This window comes from Anomaloglossus baeobatrachus, chromosome 4 (assembly GCF_048569485.1).
Source record: "Anomaloglossus baeobatrachus isolate aAnoBae1 chromosome 4, aAnoBae1.hap1, whole genome shotgun sequence".
NCBI lineage: Eukaryota > Metazoa > Chordata > Amphibia > Anura > Aromobatidae > Anomaloglossus > Anomaloglossus baeobatrachus.
Genome location: NC_134356.1, coordinates 417533125 through 417555359, shown reverse-complemented (window position 1 = coordinate 417555359; position 22235 = coordinate 417533125). Strand labels below are relative to the sequence as shown.

Sequence of the window (22235 nt, the reverse complement as noted above, 5' to 3'; positions counted from 1 at the left end):
GGTAGGTGGAGAGAGATGCTGAGCGAGGTAGGCGTCTCTAATTGCCCGCACAATCCAGTTGGCGACGGTACTCTTAGCTACCTTCCTGCCCTTTATACAGACAGGACATTTTTTAATTTTTTAAAATCTGTCAGGTCTATCCGGCTTATCGGACTTGTCAGCCTTCTCTGACTTTTCATTTCTGTCAGTTTTCTTAGTGGCCTTGTCCTCCTAGAAAACACAGACCAGAGAGCCATAAATCATCTGACTGAGACCTATGTCCGAGGGACCATCCCCCTCCATACTTACAGTAGCAGGGGGCACACTGGGTTCTGCAGATGCAGCTGCAGCGGAAGACATGACAGGGAGCACGGTTGCTTACCATGATCTGACGTCTTCACGGCAGCCCTTATGCAGAAGGGCCTGCCCCCCCCAGTGACGGCTAACGTTCCCCGCCTCCCGCATCCGGTCCCGGACAGGCCGTGCCAGCGTCGGCGTGTCCTCCACGCTGCCTCCGCAAACCGGAAGCGCTCAACCGGAAGTCCGCAAGACCGGAAGTCCCGCCCCCGGGAGCACTTCCGGATCGCTCCGGCAGCGTGCATGCAGGAAGCGGCCGGCGGCTCAGGGAGGACGCCGGCCGGGGAGCTCAACAGCCTGCATCACCCCTAAGGAGGCTCCGGAAGGCTGGAGCAGCGGTCCCCCACAGCGTGAGGGAACAGCAAGGGAGGAGCGGTGAAGGCCCGACCGATGCTGTCCGGCTTCAGGTAACAGGGGAAAGAAAAAAGGAAAAATATACTGTAGTTCGCCGGCCACCACAGCATAGGAGAAAAATAAAAAACCTCTCCATGCCCCATGGGGATAGGAAAGACACTGGCTGTGGGAGGTGGGAGGGTCCTTTTAAACCTCTTGAACTTCCTGTCCCAATTAGGGCGTGGAGAGACAACCTCCTATGCTGTCGTGGAAGGGACTAGAGAAAGGAGGCAGAGAGCTACTACACTCTTAACACTTCATTCTCCAGATGGATTGATGGAGATCCCAAAGCTCAGAGCCCTGCTTATTAAAATGTGCAGCTGCTCCTGAGATATTAACACTTTTCACCTTGTTGCCTAGAAAACCAACCACCGCAGCAGTCTGGATTGTGAACACTGCGCTGGAGCCGGGAGGTAAAAGCAAGCTCCAGCAATCCTGGCCAAGTGTCTATTGAGAATAAAGAACTCAATAGAAAAAAAGCTTGTAAGCACTGCGCATGTCCTGTCATCTAGCAGCAGTAAACAAACTGTTCAAGTATCAAGAAAGACTTAAGGTTCTAATAAGCAACAAATTGCAATATTGATGCATTTACCAGCACTATCTGACACTACCCATTTAGAAGAGGGGAAAAAGCCTTTAAAGGGAACCTGTCACCACTTATTTGGCCTATAAGCTGCGGCCACCACCACCAGGCTCTTATATACAGCATTCTAACGTGCTAGCTTTTTTTGTTTTTTCTTCATTGAATTGGTCGGTGGCTGACCCCCCCTTGCTATGCACCCCAATTTGGGATGTATTCCACCTGTCTAGATTTTGGCAGTTGTTGGCTGTTCACATTCAGTCATCAAGCCCTGTCCACACGCTATTTACTTCATGCAGCATTTGCTTGGGCCTGTCCCGCCCACAGCCATGACTCAGTCATGGGTACGGGATTGAAATAGACCAAGTGCTGCTAAGAGCAGTTCTACTATTTCATATGTGAGGCCGTATGGCACATTTTATAAAAATATTTTAGTGTAGCACTGCCCCAAAGAGATTTGCCGTGACGTGGCGGGGTAGCTCAAGAAATTGCAATTTTTTGCCAAAAATCTCAAATTTTTATAATAAGTACAGTTTGGAGTTTTAGTGCTGTAGTGCACATATAGTGCTGGCTTTTTTGTTTTTTCTTCATTCTAACATGCTGTATATAAGAGCCCGGGCTGGGAGTATAACAGAAAAAACACTTTATAATACTTACCTAACGGTCGCTCGGTTGACCTAATGGGTGTCTCCGTTCTCCGATGCCGGCGTCTCCCTTTTCGGCCATCTTCGTCCTCCTTCTGAAGCCTGTGTGCATGACGCGTCTAGGTCATACACACTCGCCAGTCCTGCGCAGGCGCACTACAGTACTTTGATCTGCCCTGCTCAGTACCTGAATGCCGGCGAGTGTGGATGATGTCGGACCCGTCATGCACCGCGGCTAGAGAAGATCAAAGACGGCCAAAAGATGCGGCGCCGGGAAGCGGACAATGGAGACGCCCATTAGGACCACCGCACAACTGTTAGGTAAGTATTATAAAGTGTTTTGTATGTTCTCACTGCGGCCTGGGCTCTTATATACAGCATGTTAGAATGCCGTATATAAGAGCCCGGTGGTGGTGGCCGCAGCTTATAGCCAAAAAAAAGTGGTGACAGGTTCCCTTTAAATTCAGTACAGATGACATTGCACGTTATGTGATATTTTTATTCAGAACTAAAGGGTTTTCCCAGACTGTAAATATGTATACCTGCAATTGTAAATGTTAGCTATTTACAGTGTTTACCACAATGGTCTAATCTCTGGGATACACAATAACTCTTGCACATTCTGGAACAATACATGACGAGAAGGCCACCCTCACAAGCCTGTGTGTACAGTTACTAATAAAGTGTGTTGAAACAGAACGAGTCCGCCTCAGTCTTCCCGCATGGCACCCTGGTCATTGTAGTAATCTGGCACCAGTAAACCAACAGTGAATACGAGCCGGGACTACAACACCCATAATGCTTCACCGGGGACAGCAATGAGCGTGGTGCACGCCGGGAATTGTGGTCTACTGTGATTCATAGGATTCGTGTTCTGATTGTGGGAGAAACTAGCTTTCCCAGGCTCCCCTGCGGCAGAGGCGGGACAGCCTGCGGGGGCGTGCCAGAGGCTGCCGGCAGCGTGCTAGTGTTTGTGTGCATCTGAGGCTGCCGCGGAGAGGAGCCGGGACAGACGAGTGTGGCGCGATGTCCGTGCAAATAGTGACCCCCAAGGTGGCAGACGTGGAGCTGAAGGAGGCCGCTAAAGAGAGGCACAATGAGGCCGTCCTGGCAGCCGCCCCTACAGCGCCGCTCGCTGCTCTGTCTGCCGAGCCCGACAACACCGTGGTGTCACCGCTCAGCCAGCCGCTGAAGGGAGTCCCGGCTTCTGCCATGAAGAGGAGCGATCCGGTCCAGCGCTCCGGTGACGGAGCATGCAGCCCCGAGGGCGCAGTCAGCGAGGCCCCGCGGACCGTGAAAAAGGTAATGTGAGCCGGTCATAGCAGGAACGCTCCGCTCTAGCCGTGCGCACGGTGCTGGTCATCACGATCGTCCTGTGACGTCACCCGGCCTGTCTTCCGTGCCGCTTCCCGGGTATCAATGTCACCTGGGCTATCTGTTCTCAGTGATTTATCTACGACGTCCCCCGCTCCCTTCACCGGCACCGCCTATTTCAGGAGCACAGTGATAAGGAGCGGAGACAGCGGCACTCGGCATTGGGGGGAAGCTTTCCTTCTGCAGCTGCGGACTACTTTTCCTCCATCATTGGCGAGAGAGCACCTCGCTGTTGCTATGGTGTGATGTGCCCAGGTGTGCACCCCGGCTGTCATTGAGAGATTCTTCCGTCTGTGCATTCTGCCCTCTGATTGGTCATGGAAAAGAGCCGCGGTGATTGGCTCTCTCTCCCACGTCTCGTGCGTCTTTGCTGCTGAAGATGCGGCACCGAGAAGCGCTGGCTGTGGCAGTACACCGGCGGCGGCGGCTCCGGTGACCTTGACTCGTCCTTTCTAACTGTTGTGCATTGTAGAACTACAGATACGAGCATGCCTATAGGTGGTTGTGCATAGTGACACGGCATGTGCTAGTGACTGTCCCATCCCAGTCTGCCCCTCAGCACATTGGCCATAGGCGGTGTATAAGCGCCTGTGCTTGGGATGTGCCCCGTCATTCTTCTCGGGTTCAGTAGGATAGTGGACCTTGGGTCCTGGCCGCAATACCCCTTACCCCTTCTTGTTTACTGGTACCCACCCATCACAAGACCGCGTCCAAGAGGCAATGGGTTAAAGGGATTGTCCAACTTCAATCAATGTTACATTGAAAAGTGAGTGGGAAGGTGACGTCAAATCGCTGATGTTTATGGGGCCCCTTTCGGGATCTGGCTGGTATTGTGCGTCTGGCCCTTTTCTTAATGGGGTTCTTCAAGAATAAAATGTTGGCAGTCACGCGATTAAGGCGGCGGCCCGTCCAGGTCACGTGTCATTACAGCCTGCAGTCTGAGGGAAACTGCTCCTGAGACCTGTGTGGCAACTGTCAGAGGAGCTGCAGAGAACAAATACCGTCTCCTCTGCTGACCTAGCACAAATGATTTCTTTCTTCTCCTGTCCCAGCCCATCTTCTCAGTTCACAAAGGTGCGTCTGCTTGCGATACAGCTCCTCTGTCATTGATATGTCTCGGGAGATGCGTTTCATCAGACTGTAGCCCTTGCTGACCCGTGACTAGGACAGGCTGCTGTTTGAATTAGGCTATGTGCACACAGTGTGTTTTTTGGGCAGATTTGTCACAAAACTCTATGCCTATCCTGCCAGCAAAGTCATTGAGAACCCTGACTTGCTGTGCGCATGTTGCTTATTTTTCCTTGCAGATTTGGTGCAGAAAATAATCTGCAGCATGTCAATTCTTTCAGCATTTTTGTCAGTGTTTTTCCACCTCAAATGTATAGGGAAAAACTCATCAAAACACACCGAAAACACAATAAAAATGTGTTTGTTTTTTTTTATTTTTCCTGCCAGGTGAGGTAGATTTGGAGCAGAAATTTCTTTGCCTTTTTTTCATGCGTTTTTCTTGCAGATTTTAATACTGCAGGGGTACAAGCATCCCAGCAAAGTCTGAGAATCCTGACTTGCTTTGCGCATGTTACTACTTTTTTCCTTGCAGATTTTGGTGCAGAAAAAAGAAGCAGCATGTCAATTTTTCAGCGCCTTTTTCCTGCGTCTGATGTAATCCACTGCAGTGCTTGATCACTGCAGTGGATTATATCTATCAGTGCTGCAATCCCAGTACTGACACTTCGCCTCACACCCCATGCATCCTGCATGGTCTGTGAGGCTCTCCGTAGCTCAGTAACCTGGGGTCATCATAGTGATAACCCAGGGTCGCCATGGCAGCGATTGTGTCCCTGTGATTACGTTACAGGAACTCGATCACCAGGGAGATGTAAGCTATCCCTCTCCCTTCCTTCTGAATGCTGCGATTGCATTGATCGCAGCATTCAGGGGGATGAACTACCGGGAGCTATGCGGGCACTGCTCTTGGCAGGGAGAAACTGGTCCCAGCAGATCCCAGAGCGATCACGGGGGTATAGCACAGGAATCCCCTGATTGCTATGACTATAGAACAAATGGAAAAAATGCGAGAAAACAATAGTTTTTTTCTACTGTCTTTTTCTTGTCAAAACATACAGTTTTGTGGCCAGTAAATCTGCACACAACTGTGCTACGTGGGCACATACACTTAAGGCCCTGTCACACACAGATAAATCTGCGGCAGATCTGTGGTTGCAGTGACATTGTGGACAATCAGTGCCAGGTTTGTGGCTGTGTACAAATGGAACAATATGTCCATGATTTCACTGCAACCACAGATATGCCAAAGATTTATCTGTGTGTGACGGGGCCTTTACTGTTCTTGACTGGGCCATTTTATTATACTCTTGTAGAACCCTTTAAACAGCTGGTTGTGAATCAGCCCATCCACTCAATAATAAAGGGAACCTGTGACTAGAGTCTTGCTTCCCAAACCAGGACCAGTATGAATCGGGCCTGGCTGCAGGATTGCTGCCATTTATGAGGCATTCTAAGGCTATGTGCCCACGCTAGAATGTCCCTGCGGATTTTTCTGCCTGAAAATCCGCGACTTTCGCGGCAAATCCGCACCCGCGGATTTGCCGCGAATTTACCGCGGATTTTGATGCGGATTTCATTTCCCCCCCCCCCCCCCCCCATTCAAAACCAAAAATCCGGACCAAATCTGCACCAAACAATTGACATGCTGCAGATTTTTCCAGATCAAAATCCGCGGCAAATCCGCAGCGGAAAAATCCGCAGCGTGGACACAGCATTTCCAAAATGCCATTGAAATGGCTTGGAAGTGCCGCTGCTGCAGATTTTCGGGAAATCCGGCAAAATCCGCGGTAAATCCGCAGCGTGGGCACATAGCCTTAGATGACTGCTTTTCTCTGAAACAACAGTTTGAAAAGTTGTCTTGGAATTATAGGGAGATACCGGACTAGTCCAATGTAGCTGGATTTTCACCCCACTGCTCCAGTATGACCGATATCTTCCCACATACATGAGATAGACCTGTCAGTCATCTGGAGCAGTGTGATGACTCTTCCTGGGGATCTCTCTGTACTAGTCACGTCTCTAACCATGGGCCCTGAGGGCTTTTCAAACTGTTCTCGGCGAAATGCTGTCACATACATGCCTGCACTTATGCAGCAAGACTCTGAATCTGTTAACAAGGGGTTATTCTGCAGCGCCACCAGGAGAGAGCGTTTCTGATGGTGTTAATAATGTCCTGTTCATCAGAATAGGACACGTGTACGATACCCGCTGATCATGCACACATCTCGTCCAATTAACAAATGAGTGGTGTGGGTATGTGCGCACTAGTCCGTTTTACCCGCGGATTTGCTGCGGAAATTTCTTGAGAAATGTCTGCAATCTTTGTGCAGACATTTCCCAGCAAATCCTATGAGGAAAAAAAAAAGCTGTGCGCACGCTGCGGATTTTTCTCAAGAAATTTCCTTGAGAAGATTTTCTTGAGAAAATTTCTTGAGAAAATGAGCATGTCAATTCTTTTCCGCAGGTACCTGCAGATTTCTGCAGTACAGCCTGCAAAATCCGCAGGGAACAACCTGCGGCAAATCCGCATGCAGATTTGGTGCGGATTTTTTCAGGAGGTCCGGAAATCTTCCACTCCTAGAAGTTTCTCAAGAAATTTTCTTGAGAAACTTCACATTTCTAGTGCGCACAAAGCCTTAAAAATCTGGCTAATAGGGTAATAAGTAGGGAAGATCGAATACCTCAAATATTCGGTTTCGCGAATATACGACGAATAGGTCGCCGCAATGCGAATATTCGATGCGCAATGTAAGTCTATGGGAAGCCCGAATAGTTCCGAATAGTTGTTGTTCTGGTTTCCCATAGACTTACATTGTGCATCGAATATTCACGACTAGTCGAATAGCGGCGACCTATTCGGCAAATATTCGCAAAGCCGAATATTTGAGGTATTTTATCATCCCTAATCCCTAGTAGTAAGTAGAGTTGAGCAAGTACCTAACTATTCGTACTCGCTATACTCCTAACGAATACTGTCTAAGGCTATGTTCACACACTGCGTTTTTTACCTGCATTTTTTGTGCGTTTTTGCTGCAGAAATTTCTTGAGAAATTCTTGTAACCTTTCTGCAGACATTCCCCAGCAAAACCTATGGCAAAAAAAATTAGCTATGCGCACACTGCGTTTTTTTCTTAAGGAAATTCTTTCAGTAGATTTTCTTAAGAAAAAGAATGAGCATGTCCCTTCTTTTCTGCAGCTAACTGCGTTACTCACTCCATTGACTGTAATGTAATCATGAAATAGCGCAGGGAATAACGCAGGTAGCAAGTTATGTGCGTTATTCCTGCGTTATTCCTGCGTTATTCCTGCGTTATTCCTGCGTTATTCCTGCGTTATTCCTGCGTTATTCCTGCGTTATTCCCCATTTTCAGGACATAGTGTACATCCCTGCCCTGCGTTTTGCAAGGAAGTGATGTCACTAGGAGAGGAAGAGGAAGTTCCTCCATTTTCAGTGTTGGCAGAAAGCAGAGATCACACACACACACACACACACACACACACACACACACACATATAATGCACACACATATAATGCACACACACACATATATAATGCACACACACATAGAAATCAAACGTACATATTAAAAAAAAAAACAACAAAACGTGGGCTTCGCTGTATTTTTTACCGTCCAGCCAGGTAAGCACACAGTGGCGGCCCGGTATTCTCAGGCAGGGGAGGGCGAGGGCCAGGGTTAATGCCCCCCACCCCCCTCGCCCTGCTGCAGCCGAGAATATCAGCCAGCGCTGCCCTGGGACTGTCGCATCCATTATGCCACAGTCCCGGCGTGTTTCCGCCTCTTCCTGTTGCCGTGATGCGGTGGCAATCAGGGTAATATGGAGTTAACGGCAACCAATAGCTGCCGCTAAGTCCAAGATTAGTAATGGCAGTGTCTATGACACGCCGTCACTAATCTGTAAGTAAAAGTAAAGAAATACTCACACACCGAAAAATCCTTTATTTTGAATAAAAGCCAAAAAGCCCCTCTGTCACCACTTTATTAAACCCCCCCCTCCCACTCCCGAACACAGCTCCAACGTAATCCACAGCGATGTCTCACGGCGCTTCCAGCTCTGCTCCAACCGCGTCGCACAGTTCTCCACGAAGCCTCGTTCAGTGAGCGAGTGCTGAATGCAGCTCCCTGAGCGAGGTTGCAGAGGTGACTCCAGGACATTTCTCACGGCCGGTGGTGTGAACACATTACCGGCCGCAAGAACTGCAGTGTGTGTGGGGGTTGGGAACACAAACATCATAAATAAAGCTGGAATATCTATCCCTCTATCTCTCTATTATCTATCTTTCTATATTATCTATCTATCATCTATCTATCCCTCCATTATCTATCGATCTACCTATCTATTCTCCTAAATATCTATCTATTTAGCTATATCTATCTATCCCTCTAGCCATCTATCTCTCTATCTATTTTTTTTATTTTTTTTTCATTTTCAATGTGCTTTATTGCTTTAAAGGCATTAAAAAATGCAGGGACCAACCTAAAAAAACCCGCACCCAAAACGCACCTGCGTTATTGGTGCGTTTTTTAACGCAGATGTGCTAATCCTTCACTCAAGAAATTTCTTAAGAAAAATCATTTTTCTAGTGTGAACATAGCCTAAGGCTATGTGCGCACTAGAGCTTTTTACCCGCGGATTTGCCGCGGAAATTTCTTGAGAAATGTCTGCAATCTTTGTGCAGACATTTCCCAGCAATTTCTATGAAAAAAAAAAAAGCTGTGCGCACTTGTGCGGATTTTTCTCAAGAAATTTCCGCGAGAAGAATTTCTCGAGAAACTTTCTTGAGAAAATGTGCATGTCCATTAATTTCCGCAGGTACCTGCGGTATTCCGGGGGTATTCCGCAGGTAGCAATGATGTGCGGTATACCACCGGAATAGCCGCGAATTACCTGCGGTTTTGCAGGAAGCGATGTCATTATGCCAGGAAGAGGAAGCGGAGCAGAGTAAACACAGACGTCACACTCCCTGGACGTCGCACAGAAGCGCTTCCGTGCGACCTCCAGGTGCCCGTGCAGTCTGTGTCCTGCTCCGGCCTCGCGGCTGCCTGCACTGCAGTGTCAGTATCTGCCCGCAGTGTCAGCAGCCTGTCACGCGGCAGCGCAGGCAGACACTGACATCCTGCAGTGCTGGGAGCCGCGGGGATGACGATCGCTGCTGTCAGGAGGTGAGATCATTACCTGCTGTGACGATCTCCTGCCTCCTGACGTCACCGCGGTCACTGCTGTCTATGCCCGTCTCGCGAGCGGCCCGAGACTGTCACTAGCGGTGACGTCACGGGCTCTCGCGATACTTCTGACAACGCGGCGGGCATAGAAGTCAGTGACAGCGCTGACGTCAGCAGTACAGGAGATGATCACAGAAGGTAATGATCTCATCTATGCTCCTGATGGCAGCGCTCGTCATCCCCTGCAGTGTCCTGAGCTGACCTATTGATGTTAGCTCAGGTCACTGCATTGCTCTCCCAGCCAATGGGGAACATTCTGTTCTTCATTGACTGGGACAGCGACTATGGTATGGATCGCCGTGCCCCCCCCCCCCCCCTTATTGGATTACGCCGGACGTGGAATTGATTGTGGTCTTTTCAATAAATTGGTCAAAGAGGGAATGTTTTGGGGAGTGTTTTTTCAAATAAAACTTTTTTTGTTGTCTATTTTTTAATTACTACTGACTGGGTTGGTGATGTCGGGTATCTGATAGACGCCTGACCTCACCAACCCCAGGGCTTGATGCCAGGTGACATTACACATCTGGCATCAACCCCATATATTACCCCGTTTGCCAACGCACCAGGGCGCGGGATGTGCTGGGGCAAAGCGCCAGGATTGGCACGTCTAATGGATGCGCCACTTCTGGGGCGGCTGCGGCCTGCTATTTTTAGGCTGGGGAGTGTCCAATAACAGTGGACCTCCCTAGTCTGAGAATATCAGACCCCAGCTGTCCGCTTTACCTTGGCTGGTGATCCAATATGGGGGGACCGCACGTTTTTTGTTTTAAATTATTTATATAATTTAAAATAACAGCGTGGGGTGCCCACTGTTTTGGATTATCAGCCAAGGTGAAGCTGCCAGCGGTGGTCTGCAGGTTGCAGCCGTCTGCTTTACCCTAGCTGGCTACAAAAAATGGGGGGACCTCACGTCGTTTTTTTTTAATTATTTATTTATTTTATGGCTAAATACAAGGCTAAGAACCCTTTAGTGCCACATGAAAGTCACTAAAGGGTGCCAGCTTAGAAAATGCAGGGAGGTGGAACATTATATAGGTTTTTCTCATCTATCTATCTATCTATCTATCTATCTATCTATCTATCTATCTATCTATCTATCTATCCATCTATCCCTCTATCTATTCATCTATCTATCTATCTTTCCCTCTATCCATTATCTGTCTATCGATTATCTTTATTATTTATTGCAGGGACAAACCTGCGGTAAATCCGCGGCAAAACCGCATGCGGATTTGGTGCGGATTTTTTCCGCAGGTCCGGAAATCTTTCACTGGCAGAAGTTTCTCAAGAAATTTTCTTGAGAAACTTCACATTTCTAGTGCGCACATAGCCTTATACTCACGTATTCATTCCGAATAGCGTGTGCAATGCAAGCCAATGGGGAAAAACTCGCAATGTAACGAGTAACCCGAATACCGCACTATTTAGCTACTGGCACGAAAAGTACGACATTCAGGTTACTCGGTACATTTCGAGTTTTTCCCCATTGATTTGCATTGCACATGCTATTCGGAATGAATACGCGAGTATTAGGCTAAGTTCACATTTCCGTTGTTTTGTATCAGTCACATGCGTCGCTTGACGCATGTGACTGATGCGCTGTACAACGGATAACAAAGAAGAATTTCTTTGTCGGACTCCGTTGTGTGCGGGGGGCGGAGCGCGAGGGGGTGGAGTTCGGGGTGGGTGGAGCCGAGCGTGGCCGTGGCCGGACATTAGTGCCGCGGGGACTGCAGGACAGGTGTGTGTGTGTGTGTGTGTGTGTGTGTGTGTGTGTGTGTGTGTGTGTGTGTGTGTGTGATCATGCTGAGTGCGGGAGGGGGCGGAGCTGAGCGGGGAAGTGTCTGGCTCCGTGCCCAGCCAGGTAAATATCGGGTAAAAGCAAAGCACTTTTTGCTTGGTTACCCGATATTTATCTTGCTTACCAGCATACACCGCTCAGCACTGGCTCCCTGCAGACGTAACCAGTGTAAATATCGGGTAACTAACCAAAGTAAGTAACCCCGATGTGTATCCTGGTTACGGGTGCAGGGAGCCAGAGAGCGCATGTGCAGCGAAATCCTACGGATCGCGCTGCTCAAAAAAAGTTACATTCTGCGTTGCTCCCGCCCGGCGGTCAGTCAAAAAACGATGACCGCGACGCAGCGGATGCAACGCAGGGTCCTCAGTCGCAATCCGTCGCTAATAGAAGTCTATGGGGAAAAACTGGATTCCTGCAAAATATTTTGCAGGATACCGTAATTCCTCAAGGCGACGGATTGTGACTGAAGCAAAACAACCTAAGTGTGAACTTAGCCTTAGACAGCACTCATTATGAGTATAGCGAGTACGAATAGTTAGGTACTCGCTCAACTCCAGTAATAAGGTAACCAAGCACAGTGATGCACTTGGCTATCTTTGTAATTGCCATAGACTTCATGTCCAGCTACTCTATTCAACTATTGGAATTGTGCTACAGCCTGTGAAGAATGGGGATTGCGCATCTACTGTTTTGGTCATTTTTTTTTTGGGGGGGGGGGCCCTCATTAATCTGGTAGATATCACCTATATAGGTGTTACAGTACCACAAAGAAAGTACATTTCATCGCTAGATCTTGGAATGATACGCTCCATAATTGGATGGTTATATATGTATGTTCCTGTGCTGAGATAATCTTATAGTTATATGAAAAAGTTTGGGCACCCCTATTAATGTTAACCTTTTTTCTTTATAACAATTTGGGTTTTTGCAACAACTATTTCAGTTTCATATATCTAATAACTGATGGACTGAGTAATATTTCTGGATTGAAATGAGGTTTATTGTACTAACAGAAAATGTTCAATCTGCATTTAAACAAAATTTGACCGGTGCAAAAGTATGGGCACCCTTATCAATTTCTTGATTTCAACACTCCTAACTACTTTTTACTGACTTACTAAAGCACTAAATTGGTTTTGTAACCTCTTTGAGTTTTGAACTTCATAGGCAGGTGTATGCAATCATGAGAAAAGGTATTTAAGATGGCCACTTGCAAGTAGTTCTCCTATTTGAATCTCCAATGAAGAGTGGCATCATGAGCTCCTCAAAACAACTCTCAAATGATCTGAAAACAAAGATTATTCAACATAGTTGTTCAGGTGAAGGATACAAAAAGTTGTCTCAGAGATTTAAACTGTAGTTTCCACTGTGAGGAACATAGTAAGGAAATGGAAGAACACAGGTACAGTTCTTGTTAAGCCCAGAAGTGGCAGGCCAAGAAAAATATCAGAAAGGCAGAGACTTTGAGAACAGTCAAGGACAATCCACAGACCACCTCCAAAGACCTGCAGCATCATCTTGCTGCAGATGGTGTCAATGTGCATCGGTCAACAATACAGCGCACGTTGCACAAGGAGAAACTGTATGGGAGAGTGATGCGAAAGAAGCCGTTTCTGCAAGCACGCCACAAACAAAGTCGCCTGAGGTATGCAAAAGCACATTTGGACAAGCCAGTTACATTTTGGACGAAGGTCCTGTGGACTGATGAAACAAAGATTGAGTTGTTTGGTCATACAAAAAGGCGTTATGCATGGAGGCAAAAAAACACAGCATTCCAAGAAAAGCACTTGCTACCCACAGTAAAATTTGGTGGAGGTTCCATCATGCTTTGGGGCTGTGTGGCCAATGCCGGCATCGGGAATCTTGTTAAAGGTGAGAGTCGCATGGATTCAACTCAGTATCAGCAGATTCTTGATAATAATGTGCAAGAATCAGTGACGAAGTTGAAGTTACGCAGGGGATGGATATTTCAGCAAGACAATGATCCAAAACACCGCTCCAAAACTACTCAGGCATTCATGCAGAGGAACAATTACAATGTTCTGGAATGGCCATCCCAGTCCCCAGACCTGAATATCATTGAACATCTGTGGGATGATTTGAAGCGTGCTGTCCATGCTCGGCAACCATCAAACTTAACTGAACTGGAGTTGTTTTGTAAACGGGAATGGTCAAATACACCTTCATCCAGGATCCAGGAACTCATTAAAAGCTACAGGAAGCGACTAGAGGCTGTTATTTTTGCAAAAGGAGGATCTACAAAATATTAATGTCACTTTTATGTTGAGGTGCCCATACTTTTGCACTGGTCAAATTTTGTTTAAATGCGGATTGCACATTTTCTGTTAGTACAATAAACCTCATTTCAATCCAGAAATATTACTCAGTCCATCAGTTATTAGATATATGACACTGAAATAGCAAAAACCCAAATTGTTATAAAGAAAAAAGGTTAACATTAATAGGGGTGCCCAAACTTTTTCATATGACTGTATATGAGCTTCTGCTATGTACTGTGTAATGACCGTGTCTGACCGTCCGGGGCATGATCTGATCATACCACAGCTTCTGGGCTGGGTTGTAAAAAAAGAATATGCAGACAGGGCAGCATGGGATCACGGTTGGTCCTTTCTTTGAGGTAAAACATTTCCCTTCCTGTTTAATCACAGCAGTGAGCATTTCTGCCTCATCAACCCTGTGAGCTCATAATTCATGTCAGTGAGGTAGGAGCTGTGGCTGTCGCTGAGGTCATAGGTCTCTGACTTTATTTATGATGAGTGGATTTGCAGCAGAAATACTCCTGTGATAAAATGAGAAGGGAAGTGTTTTACCTCACAGAAAAGATGAGCTGTGATCCCATGCTGTCCAACCTGTGTACTTTTTGTTCTTCCCTTCCCCAGGAGTTGTGGTATGAGAAGACCATGTTTAATAGCCATTACACAGCAATGACATATTACATGACAGGGGCCTTCAGTGCCCTTGGCGATACTCTGGTCATGTAACTTTTTGTCATGTGACCGCAAGTATACATTATGCATACTCCCGGCCACATTCCAGCTAGACGTGTGGGGTCTCGTTCAATTACATTTAGCAAGGCCACGCATGTCTAGTCAGAATGTGAATGGGAGTATGCATATTGTATACTTAGTCACATGTGCCAAGGATCGGAGAATCCTCACAGCACACGATGAGCATGTTGTGCGGATTCACAGGTCTGCAGTCACATAGTGGCTGCAGACCTTTTTGATAAGCCTGGACAAGCAATTTATTACCATATACTTGACACATAGGCGATAGGGAGGCCTTAGGCTTTTTGCCCACGATCGGGGTTCACAGCGTTTTGGACACAGCGTGTTTTCACTGGTTCCAAAACGCTGCATTGTACAGTACAAGCACAGTGAATGGGATTTCTAGAAATGCCGTGCCTGCGAGTGTTCTCCACAGGGAGAGCAGAGAAAGGAACCGCAGCGCCCCGAATCCTGATCGTGCGCACTAGGGTGACCGGATCTCATAGGGGGGGGGAATGTCGGAATCGTGTTCGTCTGGACCCCACAAAACGATTCTCCTTTCCAGATATTGAGAGAGCCAAAATTTGAGCTTGATCAAACGATGTTAACCCGTGTCGCTCAAAGTTTGAAAAAATCCAAATTTTTGGCCAAAAAGCTGACACATGGAGCCATAACTCCAGAACGGTAAATAATAAAAACACGCTTAATATCTCAAAAGAAAGCTAATGTTGTTCTTCAAAATTTATATGTTACACACAGGGTGCATGTAATTTCTATTCGACACAAAAATGGGATCAACCACTGGACCTCATCCAGACATTTTCAAAAGATTCCTCACTGCGTGGCCCAAGATAGACAAAGGAAAATACGACACAGGTATCAGTGACAATCTAATACAAAAGCAGCTAACTCCAGAAGTAATTGCAAATGTTTCTGCTGAATTCGAGACCAAATTAACTGAGAGCCACCCCAGAGATGACTACAAGGAGCTGTTGCAGTTGGTTCTCGTATTTGTTGGATCACTAGACGGCAATGTTGTGGGTTTTAGAACTCCAGGAGCCATTCATCACGCTAGCTGGATGGCAAAGGCTATTTACTGCTTAAAAATGTTCATTTTTCGTCGTCAATTTAAGATGTCTAAAGAAGAAGAAAGTTCTGTGCTGCCATTTCTGTTTTCCTAGTTAAAATTTATTGTAAAGCTTGGTTCAATGCTCCAAAAGCTCATCTTGAGCCAAAGCAAGATTTAGGTATTTTGCATAGTCTGTTAGACTATAAAGAATGTGACAACGACATTGCAGAAATAGCCCTGACCACATTTTCGAACCATTTGTGGTATTTGAATGCAGAGTTGGTGGGATTATCGTTTTTTGATCCCACCATTACAGATGATGAAAAGTTGTTAATGGCTGTTAAGTTGCTCAGTAGCACAGATGAACCATCAGAGCACGCGAGGGTTGTAAATCCAAAAGTTAGGAAAGAAAAATTAAAAGAGGTAGTTGATGGAGGATTGGTAAATTTACTTACCAAAGAAACATTTACATTCTTTGACCGATTTAATATAAAAACAGATTTCCTAAGACAAAATCCAAACACCTGGCCTCAAAATAATGACTTCCAAGAAGGATTGAAAATTGTCAAAACATTAAAAGTAGGTAATGATATGGCTGAGCGTGGTGTTAAATTAATAAGCGACTTTAACGACCTTCTGACAAAAGATGAAGAACAAAAGCAATATGTCCTGCAAGTTGTAAGCAAATGCCGAGCATTATATTCTGACGCTTCAAAAACTACTTAAACAAAAGCTCTAGAATAGATTAGATAACTATGTAAAATTATCAACTCATGTAGGTACTACGTCTGTATCTTTTCTGTGTCTGTTTTGTATGTATTATATACCTCATTTTTATATTTTAAAATAAAAAAATGTCATTAGACTTATCAGTATTACTTGTTTTTTTTGTTATATTTCTACTTTAAACTCAAAAATATACCAAAAAAAAAATAAAATTTATCACTTAACAAAATATACAAAGTATGCTCCTAGTGGTACCAGGTCACGTTCTTGGGGCTAAAAGCTGTTGTAACTCAGTTTGACTTAAAATAACAACAATTATGTATAACATATACATTTTGAAGAACAACATTAGCTTTCTTTTGAGATATTAAGCGTGTTTTTATTTATATACCGTACTGGAGTTATGGCTCCATATGTCAGCTTTTTGTCCAAAAATTTGGATTTTTTCAAACTGTGAGCGACGAGCAGCAAGGGTTAACGTCGTTTGATCGAGCTCAAATTTTGGCTATCTCAGTATCTGGAAAGGGGAATCGTTTTGTGGGGTCCAGACGGACAAAATTCCGACATCGATTTTTTTTTTTTTTTTGCGGTCACCCTAGTGGGCACTGACCGCTGCAGTTTCCTGCGGAGAACACTCGCGGACCCTCAGGTTTTTTTTTTTTTTTTCTTTAGACTTGAATATACCATCTGAGATCGATAACAGATTACCGCATGCTGTAATTTTTCTACACTGTTAATTGATCGGTTGTAAAAAAGTAATCTGCACAGCTGCATTGATTAACATTGGTCCCAGTCTTTTTTTTTTTTTTTTCTTCTTCACTGACTGCACTTGGACCCAAACATGGTTGTGTGAACGTAGCTTATGGTTGCTGAAGTTTTACAAGGACAAGCAGACTCCTGAATTCCTTGTGGACATTCCCTCTTCCTTATCTAATTATGCAGGCTTGCTGATCATGATGTTAGGAAAGCTGTGGTGTCGGCCTCTAGATGTACTTGCTTTTCTTGTCTGCCTTCTTTTGGGGGGTGGGATGTCTGCCTTCTTTTGGGGGGTGGGATGTCTGCCTTCTTTTGGGGGGTGGGATGTCTGCCTTCTTTTGGGGGGTGGGATGTCTGCCTTCTTTTGGGGGGTGGGATGTCTGCCTTCTTTTGGGGGGTGGGATGTCTGCCTTCTTTTGGGGGGTGGGATGTCTGCCTTCTTTTGGGGGGTGGGATGTCTGCCTTCTTTTGGGGGGTGGGATGTCTGCCTTCTTTTGGGGGGTGGGATGTCTGCCTTCTTTTGGGGGGTGGGATGTCTGCCTTATTTTGGGGGGTGGGATGTCTGCCTTATTTTGGGGGGTGGGATGTCTGCCTTATTTTGGGGGGTGGGATGTCTGCCTTATTTTGGGGGGCGGGATGTCTGCCTTATTTTGGGGGGCGGGATGTCTGCCTTATTTTGGGGGGCGGGATGTCTGCCTTATTTTGGGGGGCGGGATGTCTGCCTTATTTTGGGGGGCGGGATGTCTGCCTTATTTTGGGGGGCGGGATGTCTGCCTTATTTTGGGGGGCGGGATGTCTGCCTTATTTTGGGGGGCGGGATGTCTGCCTTATTTTGGGGGGCGGGATGTCTGCCTTATTTTGGGGGGCGGGATGTCTGCCTTATTTTGGGGGGCGGGATGTCTGCCTTATTTTGGGGGGCGGGATGTCTGCCTTATTTTGGGGGGCGGGATGTCTGCCTTATTTTGGGGGGCGGGATGTCTGCCTTCTTTAATGAATAGTACTGCTGTATTCTTTAACTTTTTTAGCTGCTTGGACACTTATGGAGCCACAACTAGGTCTTATTTTTTGGAGAAACAGGGTACTTTCACATAGTTGTATATAGGATCTCTTCCCATAGTCTTTTACAAGCCAAAAAGAAGCAATGTAGTGCGTGAAGAAGGCCTGATGCCTGTGAAATGAAGGAACTTTGTATTGAGTCTTAGGCTGGGGACTAAATCATGATTTTGGTCATGACTTGGGTCACGCGGCCAAAAAACCACTCTGTGCTGCTGCTGCATTACGGCATAGTTCTGTAACCGTGACAAGCAAGTTGCAAAAAAACCAACTTTTGCAACATGCTTCTCATGGTACCTTGTGGTTCGCAATGCGACCCCATTCGGCAGCATCATACCACAATGTTGCAGTGACGCAGAGCGATTTTTGGCCAATCTACCTCTGTTGTGATAGAGAGGACACGGTGCACAGCGAGTGGACACACGCGCAAAGTAAAAATGATTTGTTCGTATGTTAAGTTTATTTTTTTAGCTTCTTCAGACTTACAAAGCATTTAAAAGATGTGATGGATCCATTCTCCAGGCGGCTTTCTCTTGGCAGCCGCTCTCCATCGTATACATATTGTAAGGAGCGACAAAACACGGCCGCAGCAAAGCCACCGTAAAGTGTAACACTGGAGAAGACAGAAAAGGTCCATTAGGAAAAACCCTGCCGCCCTTTTCCTGAAGCAGTTTCCTCTTGCAAAACTCGTCGGGTATGCCCTAGGCTATATTCACACATCCATGTGGCATCCCGGAGTGCTGTCTAACTTTATTTATTTTTTTGATTTTTCAGAAGAATAGGTGTATCCACACATCCATTACAATCACGTAGGCGAGAGAGATCTGTGAGACTCATACCCTGTCCTATTATGATCTGGTTTGCGGATCAGACTCGAGCCATTCAAGTCTATGGGCACCCGTGAGACACCAGTGCAAATCTGAAGGCTTTTTATTTGCATCCGTGCGTCACGGGTCTGTTTTTATTGGTAAAGTTGAATAAAAATGAGACCTTTCAAAGATTTTTATTGGATTTGAAGCAAGCACACCTCTTCAATGAAAACAAAACAATGGTGAAAAAAACCTACAAATAAATAGTTAGGATGACACCTTAGAAAAAAAATCAGTCCGTTCTCTGGGATGATAACACTTGGATGCCTAAAGGGAACCTGTCACCGGATGTTTATAATACTCCCCTAACGGACAGTGCAAATCAGACTGGTTTGATGGGTGTCTCCGTTCTTCGGGTCTGCGCCTCCTCTTTCGGCCATCTTTGTCCTTCTTCTTCTTAAGCTAGTGTGCATGACGTGTTTTACGTCATACATACAAGCTGACATTGAGGTCATGCGCAGGCAGACTTTGATCTTGCCCTGCGTAGGGCAGATCAAAGTATTGTAGTGCGTTTGTGAAGGACCTCAATGCCGACTAGTGTGCATGATGTAGAACACGTCATCCACACTAGCTTCAGAAGAAGGAGGACAAAGATGGCCGAAAGAGGAGGCACAGACCCGAAGAACGTAGACACCCGTCTGACAAGTATGCTCTGCACTGACCGTTAGGTGAGTATTATAAACATCCGGTGACAGGTTCCCTTTAATTCTAGCCTACGGATCCTTTTAGATGAACAGATAAACTGCCTGCATGCAGTTCTGTAAATGTGCATTCTGTACGGTGCAACCACCGCTTGTCCCCCATACAGTCTGCATTATGGTCGGTAGCACATCATCCGTACACAAGACAATCGATTTCTATTTCCAGAACATGCTTGTTGGTCAGGTTTTATTGATACGGACAGAAAATGGTTGTTTTGGCACAAGACTATAGAAACATGAATCATTTGATATGTGACTATAGTTTATAGCGAAGACCGCTGAACTCTGTAAATACCGGTCTGGAATCGCTGTTTGAAGCTCGCAGTGAATATGGAGGTCTGTGTACATTGAACTTTACGGTATGTTCACATGATGCGTTTGTTCTTTTGTTTTTTGCCACTTTTCTGAATTTACAGTAAAAATGCAATGTTTTCCTTGATTTTCAAAAAAAATGTAAAGTTTTATTGATATTTTGGAAAATCCTGGTAAAAAGGCAGCTCAATTGTGATGAGAGCATAACTTTAGTTTTTAGTTTCCATGCAGGGGAATAATAAATGCTGGACTGGAGCAATCCTGCTGAGGGAGAGGAGGCAGCAGTCTAGCCAGGCGTCCATCTAGAACAGTGAGCCCCAAACTCTCTGACCTTGAGAGCCACATTCAGCTCTGAGGGTCGGGAGCCACATTCAGAGCCCTCCTGGCTCTTGGCCCCATCACAGTATTGACACCCAGAGCCCACATAATCGGTATAGTGACAGCCAAAGAATCCCCACAGAAAGCATTAAGCCTAAGCCATACGGCGAGAAAATCGGTGCGAGTGGAGTGCGGTAAAGCATCGCATTCCACTCGGACCAATTCTAGCCTGTGTGTCAGCGCACGTGAGTTATTATTTTCTCAGCCCTAATCGGACCGAGAAAACAATGCTGCGACTGTAATGCGAGACTCTTTTCTCTCGCACCCATTCCTGAGAATGGGGCGAAAGAAAAATCACACTGCACTCGCGGTACCCTGGTGTACCACGAGTGCAGGGTGAGAATGGCAATAGCCGGCTACGGAGGAGAGAGAGAGATAAATCCCTCCCTCCCCTCCTCAGAGCCGGCCCGCCCCCCACAGTTGAGGTCCGCTCGCACAGTCGGACCTCAGACGCAGGGATAGTAGCATCACATGACACTCGGCTCTGCTGTGCTACCAGCGCGAGCCGAGTGTCATGCGAGCATCGCAGTAGTGCCCCGTGTGACTCCGGCCTTATACTTGCATCTAGGGGTCCACACCTTACCCTCATTTAGTATTCTTACATTAGTTATAACCACCACACTATTACATCCAGCTTGAAGCAGCCCTTTTTCTGACTATCATTTTATGTCCAGTTTAGTACTTAATCTATATAACCCATGGTCAGGATATGTGCATTAAGATCTACTCTGGCACCGTCTGGACATGGCTCTTCATAGCTGATTGCTAGACCTGGTACTAATGCACCAAGCTGGTAGACACCTACGGGCGACACATCATAAGCCCAGGAATCACAGGTTGGGAATCCCTGACCTAGAAACTTGTTACTGGCTTTTGCTTTTTTTCTTCACCTCCAGTGTCATAGCAGGCACTCAGAGGTTGCCCACTACTTTTTACATTGATATCCTATCCTTAGGATAATGTTTGATTGGCTGGGGTCCAACTTCCGGCACCACCGCCTATTGGCTGTTTCTGGTGCCGGAACTACTCCGTTCCGGAGATGCCCGTCAACTGATAGGAGCCGGATGTGCAGTACCTAGCTGCTAGTCAAATCAATAGGAGGCGGATGTGCAGAACGCAGCCGCTATCAGAAGACTGGACAGCTCCGGAATTCAGCACTGTCCCAAGGGTAGGCCATCAATGAGAAAGTTGTGGACAACTCCTTTTAATATGCACATTTTACATGGTAATGTTATATGTTAACAGATTGTTTTCATCTCAAATGTTATGGCATATCCACACGGTCACTGCAAGGATCACCGCTCATCTTGAGAATTGGGGTTACCCTTCTTCATTTCTGTTACCATTCTGAAAAAAGCATTGCACCATACACGGGATTCCACATGGCTATGGCACATGAATGCCCTTTGAAATGAAGTCCAGGTTCTTATCGGGCTTGGCTTCTCTCCATGTCTAGTGTGACTGCTGTTTTCGTCTCTGCCGTTCTTGGCTTATTTTAGCCATTGTTTTTCGGAGGGGCAGAATAGCATGGCAGACATTCTGATAATATTCACTGTTTAGGAGTATAAATAAAGCACTTGTTTCTATCCTTTAATTACTAGTGCTGCTTCTGTGAAACATGGCACTCTAGGATGGCATTCTTGTACGAGGCTGGGAATATGCTCGCAGAAATGGCAGTGATGAATGAATGAATCTGTACACGGGCACTGACGGCTGCGGTGTCCTTGCAAGCTTTACACGATGCCTAATAGCTGCGTTATTAGTATAGCTCCTGTCTATGTAAGTTCTAACCCAGCACCCCCTCATCTTTTATCAGACGTTTGCCCCTGTTGGACGTACACAAGCTTTGTCACGTCGGGTACAGTCGGTTAACCCTGCACGGTTATTTAACTTGTTCCTGCTTAGCCAGCCAAACACTTGGTTG

At 46.3% G+C, this 22235-nt stretch overlaps 1 protein-coding gene across 4 annotated transcripts in view; it reads left to right on the top strand.

Annotated features, from left to right (window-relative positions):
* Positions 1–2879: 2879 nt before the first annotated feature.
* The window catches only part of AHCYL2 (adenosylhomocysteinase like 2), a 206846-nt gene continuing 187490 nt past the window's right edge, over positions 2880–22235 (top strand). For 2 of the 4 annotated variants that reach the window (XM_075345367.1, XM_075345365.1), the window contains exon 1: positions 2881–3255. In XM_075345367.1, coding sequence (XP_075201482.1) covers positions 2980–3255 — 276 coding nt within the window. In that variant the 5' untranslated portion in view covers positions 2881–2979. Of the gene's footprint in view, positions 3256–22235 lie in introns of all 4 variants that reach the window. The other 2 variants (XM_075345364.1, XM_075345366.1) reach the window with 2 other exon arrangements.